The sequence below is a fragment of the Lathamus discolor genome, chromosome 1 (genome assembly GCF_037157495.1).
Source record: "Lathamus discolor isolate bLatDis1 chromosome 1, bLatDis1.hap1, whole genome shotgun sequence".
In the NCBI taxonomy this organism is placed as follows: Eukaryota; Metazoa; Chordata; class Aves; order Psittaciformes; family Psittacidae; genus Lathamus; species Lathamus discolor.
Window position 1 is genome coordinate 7912570 of NC_088884.1, and position 18734 is coordinate 7931303.

Here is an 18734-nt window from a genome sequence, read left to right on the forward strand (position 1 = left end):
ACAAGGATATATTTGTTTTAGGCTTAAATCTTGAATATTTTTTGTTGATTTCATGATACTACTCAAATACGGAAAAAAAATATCAGTTTTATATATTACTCAGATTAGCAATTCCTCACCAACCTTGTGTCGGCCCCGGAAAACATTTGCAGTAGCTCCCTGCCCTAGGATGTCAGACAACAGCCAGAGGTAATTCAAAGTGCTCTGCATCTTTGCTCTTTGATTAGACAGTTTTCTTTTTCACCTTAAAAACAAAAGGTTAAATAAATGGAATCATAATTTAGTGAAATACACAAAAGGGAATTATTTTAATTAGAAGGAACAAAACTCCAACTTAACCACAACTCCAAAGACATACAGAAATAACTAAGAACAACCAACTAGAAGAATAAAAGATGAAACAAACAAAACCAAGCTCAGCAATCAAACTAATGCCACAGACACAACCCCTCTCTGCATTTGAGATCTTTACTCCCCAAACTTTGTTTAAAAAATCAACTGGAAAAGTGAAAGCTTTACAATCCCTTTTCTGCTGTACACGGGTGTTTAATGATACAGTAACACGAACTATAGAATCATAGGATGGTTTGAGTTGGAAAGGACCTTAAGATCATCAAGTTGCAACCCCCCTGCCATGGGCAGGGACACCTCACACTAGACCATGTTGCCCAACGCTCTGTGGAGACAGTCCTTGAACACTGCCAGGGATGGAGCATTCACCACTTCTTTGGGCCACCTGTTCCAGTGCCTCACCACCCTCACAGTAAAGAACTTCTTTTAACCTGAACTCGCCCTGTTTAAGTTTAAACCCATTACCCCTTGTCTTATCACTACAGTCCCTGATGAAGAGTCCCTCTTTAACACCCTTGTAGGCCCCCTTCAGATACTGGAAGGCTGCTATGAGGTCTCCATGCAGCCTTCTCTTCTCCAGGCTGAACAGCCCCAACTCTCTCAGCCTGACTTCACACAGGAGGTTCTTATGGCCCTCCTCTGGACTTGCTCTAACAGCATCATGTTCTTCTTACGTTGAGGACACCAGAACTGCAAACAGTACTCCAAATGAGGTATCACGAGAGCAGACTAGGAAAGAGTCAGAACCACATGCACAAGGTCTTTTGAAAATCAGTAACACCTGTGATCAATGCCATTATTGGGTATGTATGCCAAAGAATACATATTAGAGATGATGCAGATATACATATATACATAGATATATATCTTTTATATATATATACACACACACATTTACTTATTTACATTGCTTGGGCTCCGGAAGTTGCACTTCAGTACAACTGTAAAGGAACCGAACTAGCTACTTACGAAAAGCTATTTTACGTGAGCTAGACAAAAGTCACAAGTTAACACAAGTATTTTCAGCTACTCATTAGGACCACAGGAAGAAATTAAGGGACATTTCTCCCATTTCTAAACTTCACATTTGGAATGTCACATCTTTTCTAGAAAGACAGTCTGGACTGCCCGCCCTTTGTGAAATGTAAACTATCAGATGCTCAGGTTGTCACAGCTTCAAAAGAAAGAGGAAAAAACGTTTGCTTAAATTAAAATTATTAAAAACAACATTAGAACTGCCAGAATTTCCCCACCCCACCCCCCAAAACTGTAGGAGCTCCAGGTGAATGCCATCCCTTTTTGGTTAATTAAAAAACCTGATTTTGCCATTAAATCTAGCGAAAGGCTATAAAATCAAATACGTAGCTTCCAGGGTAAGGTCCTACAGCAGCACCTTTTCCTCAAGCCTGGCAGCGGACCCCTGCATCTGCCTGTGTTAACCAATAAGAAACAGCTAACTGATACGCAAAAGAAACCAAGAAGCCTTTCCTCTAACTACTAGAATGACAGTTTCCTGTGCATGTTGTTGCAAGAAGATGGTTGGCCCTTTCTGAGGCCTCCCTGGCACACAAGACGAAACCAGCACAAGCCTCATGGTGTGTACTACAGGAGAGCAGAGAAAGTTGCAGGCCGGCCACCGCAGCGCAGCTCCTTCATCCCGCTCCAGCCGCCTGCTGAAGCACCCACCCTTGCGCTGCTCCTGATCCCACCCGTGCCACGACACAGACACAGGAATTGTCTCATGTCTTTGAACACATTTCTCTATGCACAGCGACTGCAGATTGCATACTTTCATTCAGCTATTTGCTCACAATAAGATGCGGAGTTTCTCGCAAAACTGTCCCAAAGCATCCAGGTAACGACATGTTGCATACGGAACTCGACACAACACAAAGACCTCACATCACTCTACATTCAGTATCATGCAGCGACACCATTTTCAAAATCTAGATAAAGTTCTTAATATAGAGAGGGGAAAAAAGGTTTCACCTCAAATCTGAACCAAATAAACCCGCAACAGCACATCCCAAACCCCTACAATTCTCAGTTAACTGTGACAATTTGCAATAGTAGAATAATTCAATTTTTCCCAGCTGGCAATTACCATAGACGCCAAAGAGTTATCTAGGATGCAGAGACAGAGGTAAGCAAGAGGTCTGCAAGGAAATAATGCACAGACCACTCTGTAAATCACTTGCAAAGATCTCCAAATTAAAAAGTTCTTCATAATTAGAACTCTGCTTGCAACAAGCCAGCTGGCACACTGCCAGTAAGCACATATTTTGTCATGTATTTCAGCACAATGTTCATTAAACTCATTCCAAGATGCAGAAACATAATGAATCCTTTCTAAGCAGACAGGAAACGTGCAGGAGGATCAAGTAAACAGAGTTTCTTCACTGATGCGTGTTCAAATACTAAAAAGTTTAGCAGCCCATTAGAGACTGAATTATTACGTTGCCTGAAGTGATAAAGATGATGTAGTTCATGTATGAGATCATCCCTTTCTTTCGAATTAAATCTGCATGAAGCTCAGTGGGTGACAATAAAACAGGACAAGCCTGCAACCGATGAGCTTGAATAGAATCCAATGGATTTAAAAAAAACCCAACAAAACAGCAAGTCACTAATGGGTTCTCAAGGTCCGGGTTTTTCACTCGTGAAACTACAGACATAATTATGCCAGTATTAATCCCAGGACACAGACCTCGGGCCAAACCAGAGTCAGTGTTACACTATGACCCTTTTTTTTTGTCAAAATAGTATTTTAATAATAATAATGTCTACACTATTCTCACAGTGTTTTCACTTTTAAAGTTTCATTTAGCTTTTAGTCTTCAAATTATAATAATTTGGTTGAATAACTTATATAAGGTGTTAGACCTCCTCTGATTTCCTTTCTTAGACTGATTCAGAACTGATCGTTGCTTGTTCTGACTTGATTCAGCTGGCTGAGACTTCATATTTTCCATTACCTTCCTAAATCAATTCACTAAGTTTCATATTAAAGTGCACATATATAATATATATATATATAACTGTATGTTTGGTCCTGTTGACAGATTTAATGCTGAACTTTCTATTTTTTCAAATCTCATTTATGGTCTAAAGTCTGATCCTAGATGACTCACAAGTTCCTCCTAGTTCTCTCTCCTACCAGCAGTGTGAGTTACTGTCCCCCACGACTCATTAGCACTGCAAGGGTTTGGGGGTGCTTTTTGGGTTGTTTTGTTTTTCTTTTTCCTCCTCTGCTGATACTTACCACTTCTTTATTTATCAGCAGGGGCGGTTGTAATAGAAAAAGACTACATTGCTACCGTGACATTTTAAACTCCCTGTCTTTGAAGCAGAAGTACTGACTGCTTCGACTTCATACAGCGTGCTGCCACCTCAGGCACGTCGGATAAGCACACAAAGCAGGTACTTCCTCTGTTAACAGCTGCAAGTACAGTTGTCCAGGAGAGTAGGGCAGATGAAGTTAGAGCGAAGGCTCTTTCTGCCTATAAACAAGATCCCATTTGCCACCAAAGCAGGCAGGCAAAGCGCTGATGTTCTGAATAAATGTTATGTTAGCATCAGAAAGTCTGGTAAACACAACAGTTCTACACTTCCTGTATGCCCTCTCCTAAGACAGAAAGGAAACCTAGCCTAGGAAATGCCCCCCCCCCAGCCAAAGTTCCCGTTTCCTGCATGTATTCTCCTCCCGGGAGTTTCCAGTCCAAAAGCCAATGTCTCAATTACCAGACACCCTGCCCTGGGCTATACAAGGTGCTGCTCCGATGCACACGAAGCAGGACATGCAAAGGCCCGCAAAACCAATGCCAAGCCTGGCTCCAGCGCCGCTCAGCACCACTGCTCTTGGCGTTTCCAGTCCGTAACTGGGGAGGCGGACTCCGCCTCCTGCCAGTGACAACAGCTCCCGGAAAGCTATGGGGGGGCCACAGGCCCGGCCCAGCGGCCAGCCAGCCCCGCATTCAGACGGGTGCGAAGGGCACGGTGCAGCGGCTCATCTCCCCGACAGGCCATCCTTCCTGAAGCAAAAGTTTAGCAACTTCTACAAACACGAAGGCGGCACCGCTACCTGAGGAACGCTTTAAACAAACCACCGCAAACAGATCCTTCGCTTGGCTTTCCCCCCCCCACTTCCAATTACAGAACTCATTGGACGGGTCGCAACCTGCCGACATTCGCCAGGCTAAAAGCCATCGAGACCAGGGCAAGGGACGAGCCCCAGGCACGCCGCCGAGGCCACAGGCCGGCCCCCGCTTCGTCCACTCCGGCCGGGGGGGGCCGCCCGCACAGCCGGGGCCGCTGCTGCCTCAGGGGGCTCCGCCGACGCCCGCCCCCCTCCTCGGGAGCCGGCAGCGCCCGGGAAGGCCCCGCCGCCGCCCCAGGAAAACGAAAGCACCTCAGCGCGGAGGGAGCCGCTTCCCCGCGGAGCGGCGGCGAGGAGCCGCGGTTCTCTCCATGCCGCCGCCGCCGCCACCGGCCGCCCCAGCTCGACGCAGCCTCCCCGCACCCTGCCTGCCCACCGGCCCCACGCACCGAGCCGCCTCTCGCCCTGCCTGCCCAGAGCCCCGGCCGCTTCCGGCTTCCTGCCGCGGCGCTGGGAAGGCGGGGCGGCAGAAGCACCGCCCCGGCGGCTCCCGGCCGCGCCGAGCTGTTCCCGGCACGGAGGTGAGGGCGCGGTGGGGCCTGGTCACCGGGGTGTCCCCCGCGGAGGGAGCGTCGGCCCTGAGGGGAGGGGACCGCAAACAGGGAAACGTCGGGGAGTGGAAGGAGGATGTGCCCTCAACATGGTCACTCCGGGGCTGTTAGAGCCTGTGATGTTCACAGCGAGCTCAGCCCCGTGCCCGTGAGGGTTTACGCGATGGGCTTTTTGCTGTGTAACCGCTTGGAGCGGTGCTTCCGTTTCCTCGCCCCCTCCTGAGGCGGGGCGGCCGCGCTGCCCTCTGCCCCGGGGCCATTGGGAGTTACAGTCGCGTTCCTGAGCCTCGCTGGTGCTTTTCCAAAGGATATCCCGGAGAAATGCCTCCCCGCCCCGTGTAATTTTACTCGGTTTCACCCTTTTTAAACTTCACAAGCCTTAGCATTTTTCATACATTCGTGTTCCCACTTTAATGTCTTACAGCAGAGTTACTTGCTGGTTTATCTGTTGCCTTTCATTTTCGTCTGCCCGGTAATGCTGCTGTTCTAATAAATGGTCTGTATAGCTTGTATAAGGAAAGAAAACCTTTATGATTTATGCATAATGTAATTTAAACAAAATTATACTGGGAAAATAGTCGAAATATTACCTTTTTTTCACCCAAGTCTGTCTTTCAGAGTCACGGAATGGTTTGATCATCCAGTTCCAACCTGCTGCTGCAGGCAGGGACACCTTCCACTAGAGAAGGTTGCTCCAAGCCCCTGTGTCCAACCTGGCCTTGAACACTGCCAGGGATGGGGCAGCCGCAGCTTCTCTGGGCACCCTGTGCCAGCACCTCAGCACCCTCATAATGAAGACTTTTTTGCTTATATCTAACCTAAATCTCCCGTCTGTCAGTTTGAAGCCATTCCCCCTTGCCGTGTCACTTCATAACCTTGTAAAAAGTCACTCTCCAGGTTTCTTGTGGGCTCCCTTTAGGTACTGGAAGCTGCTCTAAGGTCTCCCTGGAGCCTCCTCTTCTCCAGGCTGAACAAGCCCAGCTCTCTCAGCTTGTGTTCATAGGAAAGGTGCTCCAGCCTCTGATCATCTTCATGGCCTCCTCTGGACCTGCTTGAGCTGAATGCAGTATTTAGGTGGGGTCTCATGAATGCACAGTAGAGGGGCAGGATCACCTCCTTCGCCCTGCTGGTCACGCTCCTTTTGATGCAGCCCAGGATACGGTTGGCTTTCTGGGCTGTGAGCGTACACTGAAGCCGGCTCATGTTCAGTTGTTCAACAAACAACATCCCCAAGTCCTTCTTCTCAGGGCTGCTCTGAATCCATTCTCCACCCAGCCTTTAATTTTTGATCCTCTGTAGTTCCTGTTTGGAGTTATCATCTTCCCAAGTCTTAGAAGCTTTTTTTTAATAGGCATTGTTCATTGCTATTATCATATGTTTCCTAGGCTTTATCACAAGTCCAAACTTCCGCTGGTTCACTTGTTAGAGGGCACTAAGCTCGTTCCAAATTCTGCTTAGTGAAACTGATAAACTAACTTTGATACATTTTATGCTGTTATTGTAATTGTTTAATTCATATTCCCCATTTTTTTGGCATTAGGGCTTAATTTAATGACGATTCTGTACTATAGAGGGAATAGCTCCCCACAATATCTGTGTTCTGTCCTTGCATCTTTCAAAACACTGCAGTGCTCCTCAGCAGTTATGTGGTTTATTTCTGCCACCCTCTCCTCTGTACTTAGGTTTTGAATCCTTTTTCATTAGGAAGATACCCATGAGGCAGCTTTGTCTTCAGAAATGTTTATTAGCTCATCCGTACACCTTTTAGTAAAAGCCCTCTCAACATCAGGAAAATGCCAGTGAACTTTCCTTTGTATCTTGGACATGTACTTGCTTCCACTTTTGAATAAAACCAAGCTGTTGGCTCAGTGTATGTTGATGCTTTTTGGAACTGGTCATTTTAAATCACAGTCTCATTCAGGCTGGATGGGACTTTCAGAGTCTCTGTTCCAAAGAGATGGTCAGCGCTAACTTCAGACCAGGTTCCCCAGGACTTTGCTTAAGACCTACAGTATCTCAGCTCCAAATAGCACCCTGCCCCTGGGCCTGGCCACCACTGTTCTCACTGTAGTTACCACCCCCTGTGCTTTCCCTCGGTCTTGTATAAATTAAGATGATTCATATAGTTCACATGATTCAAATTGTCCTTTTTGTTAGGGTACAGTTGTAAGATAATCAGGGATCCTTATGCAAAGAGGATCTTCTCAAGCCTTTAAATGTTTCACTGCATGAATCACAGGAAAACAGTATGTTCAATATAGCAATAGGAGAAACTGACACCAAAAAGGAAAATGTCATTAGTTTAACTCTAGAAATGTCTACTTTGCTTCCTTCTACTTCTTTCCAATGCATTAGCAAAAAATTAGTGAAACAGCTGCTACTTCTGACCTCCCTTGTATTTGGATTCTCATTCATATTCACAAATTCAGCAGCCTGAACCTGAAGCTCTGACAGATCTGGCCAGAGATGACAAGGGAAAGAAGAAAAGCTTTGACAGGTACATTGGTGACAAAAGGAAGACTAGGGACAACTTGGGCCCTCTTCAGAAGGAAATGGGAGACCTGGTTATCCAGGATATGGATAAGGCTGAGGTATGCAATAGCTTTTTTGCCTCAGTCTTCACTGGCAAGTGCTCCAGCCACATCACCCAAGTCACAGAATGCAACGGCAAGGACCTGGAGAATGAAGAATCACCCATTGCAGGAGACCACCTAAGAAACCTGAAGGTGCACGAGTCTATGGGACCTGATGGAATGCATTCACAGGTCCTGAGGGAATTGGTAGATGAAGCGGCTAAGCCATTATCCATTACATCTAGGAAGTCATGGCAGTCTGGTGAAATTCCCACTGACTGGAAAAAGGAAACATAACCCCCATTTTTAAAAAGGGCAAAAAGGAAGACCCGGGAAACTACAGGCCACTCAGTCCAATGTTGGTGCCATGCAGGACAATGGAACACATCCTCCTGGAAACCATGCAAGGGCACATGGAAAATAAGGAGATGATCAGTGACAGCCAACATGGCTTCACTACAGGCAAAGAGTGTCTGCCAAATGGGGTCATAATAGGATTCAGCAGGGTCAAAGCATAGGAAAGAGCAAGCAATTGTTTTTGAATTCTTCAGGCTGAAACAAATTTGTTTCTCTGAACATCCAGGCTACCTAGCTGTTCATCCTGCAGGATACTCTTACATTCATGGATGTAAGGGCAGGGTACAAATTTATAAGACAGCCAGGCTGATGGCTGCCACTCACAGCTTGCTCCTGCACTCTTTTCAATCCATTCCCACCTGACACCACTGTAGCAGACAACATGTTTTGAGGGGGAAGTGTTTCTGCCACTTCAGCTTCCTGAATAGCTGCTTATGGAATCAGATGAGATTTGGCACAGGAGGAAGCTACAGAGGGATAGTGGGAATGAGGGAAAGCCATCGATTTTGGCAGTGGCCATTTCAAAAACTTTTCTCATTAAAATTTAACTATAGCTAAAATCATGCTCTATGAGACAAACACCACAGTCAATTATACTAACACAATTAGTAAGCGTAGGCTTTTTCCCTGCTTTTATGCAGTACTGAAAGCAGCAGTACTACCCTTACTTCCAAAGGCAAAAGTCTAAATCGTATATGAAAACAGAGTGACTCCATTACAGTGACACTGTAATTTAAAACCAAAATACCTTTGCTGAAGACAGAAGGCCTTTGCTTCATAATCTGCCTAGTGATAGCTCTTCCCTCTGCGTGGTAAAGTTGCTATAACTGCAGGGGAAGGAAAACAAGCCAGAAAGCAGACTGACAGCAAACACTCTACGATAGCAGCAGTGGTCAGGGGTGCAGCCCCCTTAGCTGGGGAGGGCCAGGAACACAGCAGCATACACAAAGCATCACAGCAGAGATGGAAGGCTTCTAGTACTACAGGAGAAAACAAAATGGGTATCAGACCCAGGGGACATCTAGCATTGGTATGGCACCAAAGGCAGGGAAAGGGGATTGTGAGACTAGGGAGTACAAAAAGCACTATTAAGCATTTCAGCTGCAATAAACCAAATCAAGTAACAAAAACCATTTTATTAAATGCACAAAAATCAGGAATAAAAATTTTACATAAGTGATACTGTCCTACTGAAGAGTAGTAAAGGTAAATGCTCTCTACTTTCTTCCCTCAGTGAAAAGGGAGGGAATGGCAGGGAGTACCTCCAAAGCATCACCACACTCTGCTCCTGGCTGCTGTTTCTGACCCACCTTCCCATTTATTTTCCATTTAAATTGGGTGAAGAACCTAGCACCACACAATCTAGAGGAATGCTCATCTGATTTTGCTAAAGGTCTGTCAGCTTTTTACTCTGGACATCAGTTCTTAAGGATTAAATCCCACGCGTGGGAAGACTCCTAGCTTTTTCTACCCCTATGAAATAGCTACGAAAACTGTAACGTCATGGAATTAAAACAAAGTGAGCAACGCTCTACTAAAATATCTGTACAGACCATTGATCCTACTGAAGTATTGCAGTGAATGCAATTCTTTATTTCTGTCAGCATCTTCCACATGCAAGACTGCAATACAACTTATTAGCCAAGCATCAGAAAAACTTGCCAGGTTTTATTCAGATGTAACAGCCGGAAGGTTTCAGGATGCTGTAGCTTCCAAAGATTCAACCAAAATGATTGAAAGAGACTTAATATTTCATGGGATAAAATTTTATTTTTTAATAAAAAAAGGTAACACCAGATGCTACTTTTAAAGAAATCATTTATTAAACCAATCTGTTTTATAGGAGGTATATATATATTTTATCATTAAGACAACTTCAATGAAATTACTATCTACAAGAATGACTTTGATTGTTTTATTTTCATGTCACCATACATGAACAAATGAATTTTATGTCTTATGAAAACATTTTACTCTGTATCAAAAATGTACACATTTTAATAACCATTCCTATGGTCTGAAGGGTTTTTTTTTACATTTAATTTCAAAAATAAGTGTCATTTCATTGCTGTGTGTGTTACAGCATAAGCTTAATTCATCCTATACATAGTAAGTTTGTGTCGGTATACAGATACTTTTCCATGTTGTCACATACCTTCATGTTTGAGACGCAGGTGGGGGATTTGCATTACTCTTTTTTTTGCGAAAGGCTAGAGTATGTACTGATGTGAGCACAAAGCAACTTTTCTTAAACCAAAACCAGTCTGAATGGCACGAGAGTTAGTGTTTTTATAAACTAACAACCAGAATGCTGGGTTATGGAAACAGGTGCATGAGATTCCAGTACTTTCCTTATGGCTTCGCTCTCTGGAAGAATACCTGTTAAAAATGAATTAAACCCCAACATTTTAAAGACAAAGCAAATAAGACATGGAATGGCTGAGCTGTAACGTAGTTAGTTTGACAGAGCTCATTTTCTTCATTAACATCGTGGTTAACAGACTAGGTTCAAGGATGTAACTTGTTCTTTTTTTAGGCTGAGAAAGTTGGGGCTGTTCAGCCTGGAGAAGAGAAGGCTGCGTGGGGACCTCATAGCAGCCTTCCAGTATCTGAAGGGGGCCTATAGGGATGCTGGGGAGGGACTCTTCGTCAGGGACTGTAGTGACAGGACAAGGGGTAACGGGTTAAAACTTAAACAGGGGAAGTTTAGATTGGATATAAGGAGGAAATTCTTTCCTGTTAGGGTGGTGAGGCACTGGAATGGGTTGCCCAGGGAGGTTGTGAATGCTCCATCCCTGTCAGTGTTCAAGGCCAGGCTGGACGAAGCCTTGGGTGGGATGGTTTAGTGTGAGGTGTCCCTGTCCATGGCAGCGGGGTTGGAACTTGATGATCTTGAGGTCCTTTCCAACCCTAACTATTCTATGATTCTATTCAATTACACTTACGCCCTCAAATGAAGCATTCTGACACATTCTTACCATTATAGCATCACTTTTTAATTATTTCAACTATTAAACATAAGCCACAAGAATATCAAGCTATTTAGGAGCTGACAAGGTGCTGAGGTGACAACTCTACAGATATAGGTTTGGTGGTGGTGGTGTTGGGCTCCTTTCCAAATTAACTGCTTTTAATACCTGGAGATTCCCTATAATTAAAGCTATTGAATAAATGCAGTATTTGAATATTTCAGTTTTACTTCAGGTCACTCCCATGACTTAATTATATGATGATATCCAAATGGAATTAAAAACTATTTAAAGAAAAAAAAATCTTTACCTTTAAGTAATTTTTAAAAACTTTAGCATCAGGCTGCTGAAGTGCTTGACAAAATTCCTGTAACAGAGAAAAAAAACACTAAATAACTCAATGAAGCAACACGATAACCTGAAATATGTTAGGAGCATAAAGAATACCTTGTACATAAAGCAGTTGGTATTACTTCGTATTTTCCCTAATGCGCAACCAAAGCATGTTATGGATAGAAAATTGTAAAAGGCTGTAACAGGCCAAGTGCTTTCTGAGGTTAAAAAACTATTTTCAAATACAGGATGTCATATTCACTTTTAGCTGAGTAGACAGAAACAGGACTACCTACAGGGACTGCAATCAAGGAGATTCTAAACCTTTAGCTTTTCCAGTAAGTTTTGATGGCTTTGAAATGAACTCTTCAGAAGAACATTGAAGCTTAAGTAGCATTATGTACATGCTAAGTAACTCTAGATTACAGCAGAACATCTGTCAACTTGGAAAAATCCTAATGTGAAATCAGAAAATTGGGGTGCCAACAAGATATGATACTTGATCCTTACATATCTTTAATGCCACTTAAAAAAGTTCTATAGTTTAAGTCTAGAAATTAGTATAATTGTCCCTTGATGCAGCAAACCCAATCACCACAGTATCCAAACTAGCTGCAATTAAAATTAAGTTGTCAGTGTCCATCTAACAGTTCCTTCATGGCGATGCTTACCATACAGCTAGCAATGCATCATGGTGAAAAAGTGGTCAGGTATAAAGTTTCACTTTTGAGAACCCTCTTACACTGCTCCTAAACAAGCACACAAACCTCATACACTTAACGTTGTACATAACTTTTGACAGTAGAACCAGTACTGTGGCTTAAATTTCTGTAGTGTTTAATACACCCTTTATCACCACACTGTCTATACATTCAGTGTTCTTCATTTTACTTTTGAGCTATTACTCAAGTATTCCGATAGTTTTTCCTCAAGTTAAATTTTGAATTAAAGCAGGAAGATGGCTTAGAAAGTCACATGCACTGGACTATTTCCCCCTTCCCTCCTCCCCCAAAGTACTCTTGCAGTTAACTTTACTCTTTATGCTAAATTAATCCTCTTCTGACATGCAATATTAGAGTAAGTTTTACTGCAGGACGGTAGCAGGTTAACTTTGGCAGTATTCACTTTGCTCCCATTTAACGTTTATGATTGTTAAAAGAGTTTTCCAACTGTTATTTTAGGAATTCCTACCTGAATTATCTCAGGAGCTACTTGCAAAGAAGGCAAATACTCTTGCTGAAGATACTGAATGCACTCAGGGCCCTAAAGAAAAGCAGTACACAATTTTCTCAGGTATATTTTTATACAAAAGTGGAAAATCATAGCCCTGTGCTGTTATGGTACAGAGAAGAGTTTCCAAACAGGCTGTCTAAATGACTGTTTTACAGAGAAGCTATGCATATCAAATACCAAATGCTCATGTTATTCTCACAGCTGTTAGCAAAGGGGAAAAAAAAACCAAACCCCAAAAAAAGCAAAGCTTTCTCAATCGTGACATTAAAGATTCTAGTGCAATTTGCTGGTTTTTGTTACATAGCAGAAAACATACTGAAAATTACACTGAAATAAGAATTACAACATAATACAGCCAGTGTGTTTGTGACATGTCAACTGTAAAAGTCAGTTAACTAAGAAGGCAGCCCTAATTTCACTCACACAGGAAAGGAAAACTAAGTGGCAATTAGTATCTACCAACTGTATTACCATACTACTCCCATTGCAAAACTTAGTAGCCAAGTACCACAAACATCATGTTTCTTTTCTTGTAACAACTGTGTAATCTACAGTGGACTAAACAGTAATAAAACGGAACTTCCAAACCTTTTAAGAGAAGCAGACAGGTCTGTTCTGGTCAGCACATCGCTTTTTGTTTTCTTTATCTGCATTCACCAGATACCTCTCATCACAAGAGGAATTAGGGTACACTAGTAGTATGCTAACATGACTCAGTACGTACCCCAATACCAGGGGAGAGTGAATCAATTTTATTAATTTACACAAGTTACCCTAGAACTAAAACATGGTATACCATTCACATGAGAAAAGATAATTTTCCTATATTTGTATTTGCACTGCCAAAAGAAGCAGTATTTGTAATAGGAAGTTATATATATATATATATATATATATATATTTAACTCTTCATTGCTTTCAGGGAAAAAAGCACAAACTCAGAAGCTCTCCTTAATTAAAACACAATCTCTTCTCTGCCTGTTTATAACTTCTTACATTTGTTGTGTAGTTGTGACTTTTATCTGCATTTGACAGAAAAGTTATCAGCAACTTAAAGGTGTAGCAGGAAACAGTAATACAAACGTAGAAACTGTTTAATTTCGCGTTAAACATAGAAATATACTATGTAGTTCTAGTCCTTAGACAAGGCAAAAATCCATGTTTTTCCATGGGTAGGAGACCAGATTGGAAAACATCAAAAGATAGCTTTAGTTTTCACAGAAGTACACTATAGTACATCTCTAATTGTTCTTTTATGTCAAAGACCTACACTGAAAAGTGAAAGATGCCACTTGATTAATTAAACACAGTAACAAGCAAGCAAGCAGATTCTTCTCCTTAATGAAGTGCCAATATTGATTCAGCAAGAGGTAGAACTACCATATCCTTACACAGGATGGTAGTGGTCATCCTATTAATTTATGTAAGAGTAGAATAGTAATTCACCCTAGTAGGTATCTTAGCTTGAGAAATTGATAAAAGCACTAGAAAAAAACCTGCAAGAGGTAATCCCTGCAAAGTATTATGAAGCTTACCCTTTTGAGATGAATTGTTTTTAACGTCACTGCACATTCTGATAAAGCCTGCAATGTAATACATAACATTAGACTGTTCAATTAGTCTATTGATAAAGTATTTAAAGCCAAAGAAGCTAATGAGGCCCAACAGAAGGTCTAGTTCATGCCATTATTCCCTCACTGTCTGCTCACACAATGCTAGCTCAACCTTCCAATTTTTGTTCCACTCTAACCAGAAAGATTTCTCACAGCTGAACCCAAAATGAGCTGAAGAACAGCCACCTGTGTGACATGTGTGTTCACTTTCAGTGAGTGTTAGTAAGTAATACAGGTCAATGTTAAATACTCAGATGTACGATTCTTTACCTTGATTTTGAGCATAGATGAACTACTTAATGAAGTACCACAATACTCAATAATTAATCATCCAGGTACCTCGATAAAAAACATGAGGGACTTAATTTGCGAGACAATGATCTTCAATACTGCATGGCCATTATAGGTTTCTTTGCTTGAACCTGCCCCATAAGAATGAAAGTAAAAAACCTCCATAATACACACCAATACTGTCTGGGCATCTGCCAAGTCAAACGTTTGCTTCAAAGGTGCTAAGAAACATGCAGGAACAATATGCTTGTAGACAAAGTCTGCAAAACCTACTGGTCCATCTTTACCTCCTGAAAAGAAAAATAACATTCCCTGTTCTATTACTGCTTCGTGGTTAGCAGCAACTGCAAAGGAGTTACGGAAAGACAGTCTTACCCCAAAGCTCCACCAACTTGGAAAGAATAATAAAACAAGTCTTCTGTGCAATAGGATCTGGGTAATCCACTGCTCCTTGAATCACAGTAAACAACACACGCTCCACATTCTCTGCACCTTAAACAGATTAAAACAGGCTTGTCATTTCAACTTGCAGCCTAAAAAGTTTCCATACTCTTACACTATTTTGTATAAATACTGACCTGGAAGACAGGCTTCAACTTCAAAATACTCTTTTTTTGCACATATCTCAAATATTTTTGGAAAGTTTCCCCTACGATGCAAGACAACTCTTATTTAGGTTATACTTTTGTTTATTTGTTCCTTTTTAAGTCTGGAGATTCCATTGCTCTTCTGGCCTTTAATACACAAAGTTGAGGGGGGTACTTTGACCTGGTTACAAATGCAAATGTTTTCCTCTCTACCCAAACCTGGTGGTGTTAATTAAAACTCAGCAGCACTGAAATAGTTTGCTTATCTTCCAATATAAGGAATGATATTTTATCATTTATAATTTCTGTGCTGCATCTATGCTTATTTCTGCTTGAGTCCCTTAAAAACTGCCCATCACAACTACCAAGAACCTCTTTCTTGAAAGCTCTCACTATTTCTTAATGCCAAATTCTCCTTTCCCTCAGGTATTACCATTATTTTAGCATGAGGGAAGGAATTCTGAGCTCCGCCTATCATATGGATCACTTTAAAGCTTTTTAAGTCCCTAGCCATTTTGATGGAATACAAACAGAATTATTTAAAGAATCCAGAAACCGGACATTCAACTTCAAGTTCCTGCTATTAAAAGTACTAATTTGCGCTTGGCCACAGAGGGCAAGGAAAGTCTGGTAACTACGTATGTAAGAAGTCACATTATGCCATCTACCACAGATAACAAGATCAGTAACAAAAAAAATTGTTGACAAAAGTTACAGAAGTTACTGACTGTCCTTCAGAAAATGAACACAATGAATACCGGCAGCTGTGAGGGGCCTTACCCAAAAATCTGAACATTGCTATACACTTATGCATTGCATGATCTCCGATTCACCAAATACAATGATGTATGAGGATGAACACACTGTTCTTGTCTTTACTGATACAGTGATCACATATAAGCTGAGAAAAAAATCTCAGAAGAATATGCCTATTATAGCTGGATTTCAGAAGCCCGAATTCTTGCACAACAGTTAAGCAACAGGCGAGTCAAATACTGTATTTGCATTAGTCCATTCTACCTTGACATAGTTAACAGTACTTGACAGGAACTAGGCTAATGATTTTAGCAGACAAAACTTAGACAAGAATAACCATCTAATGCTTACCCTATCTATTTTACACTTCAAGAAACTGAACTGCTTACCTTGATTAGCTATGACTTCACTCATTCCACTGCCAGTTACTGTCTGCAGAAAAGCAAAGTAACTTCTTCGTAACATTTGTTTTTCTAAAGTTGCAGACTGGTCATTTTCTTCTGCTGGAAGGAGCAACACCTCAAAAATAGCATGAAGCAATGGCATAAACATCTGTTGCAGAAAAGGTGAAACCTGTGTCTGTGGAGATAAGAAGAGAATATAAACTCCAACAGTTACAGAAATCAAGCATTTCAAAATTAAATATTAAAGGCTTGTTACAATTCTCAGCTTTGATTCACCTTTCAAGTTAGTTCACACCTTCACATACCAACTACTCATAACCAGCTGAGTCACATGAGGTCACTACGAACATTACTGCCTCTTGACTTACACACCACTTATTTCAAGTCTTTTGCACAAAAATATCTAGTCCTATCTAGTCTCATTCTGAACTGGAACAGCAGCTTTTTCTGCATCGTTCTCATCCTTCTGTTCAGACAGACACATTCAAATTCCCTGAAATCTCAAGGGAGACTATTGTAAAGTCACTGCAGTTACAGACAATGCATCTCCAAGATGTTACAACTGGCAGCAGGCCATGTTTTGTAGCACTTGTCTATAAAGACTGCTTTCAGAAAAAAAAAAAATCCTGAGCTGAAATATTACTGGCATTACAGAACAAACTTGTCATTTATGTTCTACTTGCAGTGAGAAATATATGTAAAAGCACTAAATTAGTTGAACATCTATGAACTGAAAAACTGAGGGTGTTACTCAACCACACCCGAGTCCCAGAAAGAGGCATCTCATGTCATTTCTTAATGCTTAAGCAAGGTTCTATCCTTAATCTTCACTTTGCTGTGCCCTGAAAGTATTAACCAAGGTGAGACTATTGAAGCTATGATCTTTACATTAACATGTTGTAGTAAGAATGGTACAGTATCAAAGTTAAACATTACACCTAAACATGGTATTTGTCCAGTCTTACTCTTTTCTTGTTTTAAACCTTCCTCACCTTACACAGACAATTTTTAAATATCTACTTTAAATATCTAATATCTTTTATATTAGATATTTATTTAAATATCTATTTTATTTAAATATCTAAATATCTTTTAAATATCTAATTATCTGCAGCCTTAGAAATAACTTACTAATTTGTAAGGTAAGTTTCTAACACATAGCTAGATTTACTGGAACCAGAAAAAAAGAGGAGAGATCAGCAGCACTTTGACCCTGAAAAGCTTAATGCAGTATCATACCTTAAACTTAGCTGTTATTTGGTTTATAAGAGGAATGAATTCTTGAAGATCTTTTGCTTCACAATCTTTAAGCATGTGTTCAGAGGCAGAAGGAATGAATGGAAGAACTTCTTCCTCTAAGCAAATAATCATGCGGTGAAGGAAAGTGCGGACACCACTTCTCAGAACTTCCTTTTGTAATGGACAGCTGAGAGCTGGCAAAAATGTTTGTAAGCAGTCCAGATAAACCTCTGAGCAGCCACATTGTTTTACAGTTTGCTTATTGCTAAAAGCCTTGCTGGTTCGGCTGAAAAAGCAATACACCAAGTTTTATATAAGCACATGTTCCGATACAATGAAAAAGCACTAACACAGAAAACAACATATGCTTTAAAACACATGCCCTAAACTAGAATATTACAGTTTATGAAATGGGAGTAAGAAAAAAAAGGTAGTAATAAACACGAGTTATTTGATACGAAGTCACCACATTTGTGGCAGTTTTTTGACAATTAAATACTAACAATTTACGAACAACATACGATTAGAATAGCTCCATACAATTCATTGAGGAAGGGAATAGATGCTGGTTCATTATGAATTTGCTCTATGTTCTCTGTATCTGCATGCATAGCAGCCTTTTTTAAGGGGACTTAACTCATTTTCTTGTCTACCATAACAAATTCTACCATAACAAGAAAGCCCGGGTAGAAACTCAGCCCATCCTCTCAATAAATCCTTCGTATTTCCTTTTTACTCAAACCAGAAACACACACACACACAGAGTCACTCTGTGCTGCACCTACCTAGCAAACCCAACAGCATGATTGAGGCAGTCAGCCAGTGCCATCTGTCTATCCTCATCTTGTGCCATCATCAGTTTTTCTAACAATACTTTGAACTTCTCCATCAGTGGAGTCAACAAATTCCTCATTAGAACCTGTTTTCTTTCTGCAGAGTATTCGCTGTTAACTATTAATACTCCAGCTGTTTCATAAATGAAAAGTTGATCATCACTGCTTAACAGAGCCTGGTAACCATTTTCCTAAAATGGAACAGAACAGACATAATTCACTAAATAAACTTTATCAAAACCTCTCAAAGTTTAAAGATACTATTTCTTTCATCATGCCTAAGTAACCTCTATAGTACATTTACAATAGCTTTATTCTTTTCCTACTTAAGTAGAAGTATCAAGCACAGGTAAAAACATAGCTGACAGAACAACTATTTTTATACAGTTCAGACAGACTTCTATATATACCCATCTCTAGCCCATGCTCCCAGAAACCCACGTAAGATTATTAAAATGAGGTACAAATGTAAGCACACAGTGATCTCA

The 18734-nt window shown here is 41.2% G+C and overlaps 3 protein-coding genes across 6 annotated transcripts in view; 1 reads left to right on the forward strand and 2 right to left on the reverse strand.

The window, feature by feature from the left end:
- Positions 1–5085, reverse strand: part of TBK1 (TANK binding kinase 1) — a 31514-nt gene extending 26429 nt beyond the window's left edge. For 2 of the 3 annotated variants that reach the window (XR_010613516.1, XM_065682823.1), the window contains exons 1-2: positions 4897–5076; positions 124–244 (exon numbers count right to left, since the gene is read on the reverse strand). Coding sequence is in view for 2 of the 3 variants with exons in the window: in XM_065682823.1 (XP_065538895.1) it covers positions 124–210 (87 nt within the window). In the remaining variant the exon portion in view is untranslated. Of the gene's footprint in view, positions 1–123; positions 245–4896 lie in introns of all 3 variants that reach the window. The other variant, XM_065682943.1, reaches the window with a different exon arrangement.
- LOC136016210 (uncharacterized) lies at positions 4090–9892 on the forward strand. Its single transcript, XM_065683065.1, has 2 exons — positions 4090–5028; positions 7488–9892. The coding sequence occupies exons 1-2, from the start codon at positions 4819–4821 to the stop codon at positions 7926–7928; spliced, it is 651 nt and encodes a 216-aa protein (XP_065539137.1). The 5' UTR covers positions 4090–4818; the 3' UTR covers positions 7929–9892.
- The window catches only part of XPOT (exportin for tRNA), a 28268-nt gene continuing 19423 nt past the window's right edge, over positions 9890–18734 (reverse strand). For both annotated transcript variants that reach the window (XM_065682648.1, XM_065682690.1), the window contains exons 17-25: positions 18199–18437; positions 17414–17699; positions 16160–16349; positions 14803–14919; positions 14602–14717; positions 14059–14106; positions 12482–12553; positions 11268–11324; positions 9890–10367 (exon numbers count right to left, since the gene is read on the reverse strand). In XM_065682648.1, the coding sequence (XP_065538720.1) occupies positions 10341–10367; positions 11268–11324; positions 12482–12553; positions 14059–14106; positions 14602–14717; positions 14803–14919; positions 16160–16349; positions 17414–17699; positions 18199–18437 (1152 nt within the window). In that variant the 3' untranslated portion in view covers positions 9890–10340. The remainder of the gene's footprint in view (positions 10368–11267; positions 11325–12481; positions 12554–14058; positions 14107–14601; positions 14718–14802; positions 14920–16159; positions 16350–17413; positions 17700–18198; positions 18438–18734) is intronic.

Coding starts and splice junctions, on each gene's coding strand:
- LOC136016210 (XM_065683065.1), top strand. CDS start 4,819: ATGCCGCCGCCGCCGCCACCGGCCGCCCCAGCTCGACGCAGCCTCCCC. Junction 5,029..7,487: donor GAGCTGTTCCCGGCACGGAG/GTGAGGGCGCGG, acceptor TCACAAATTCAG/CAGCCTGAACCTGAAGCTCT.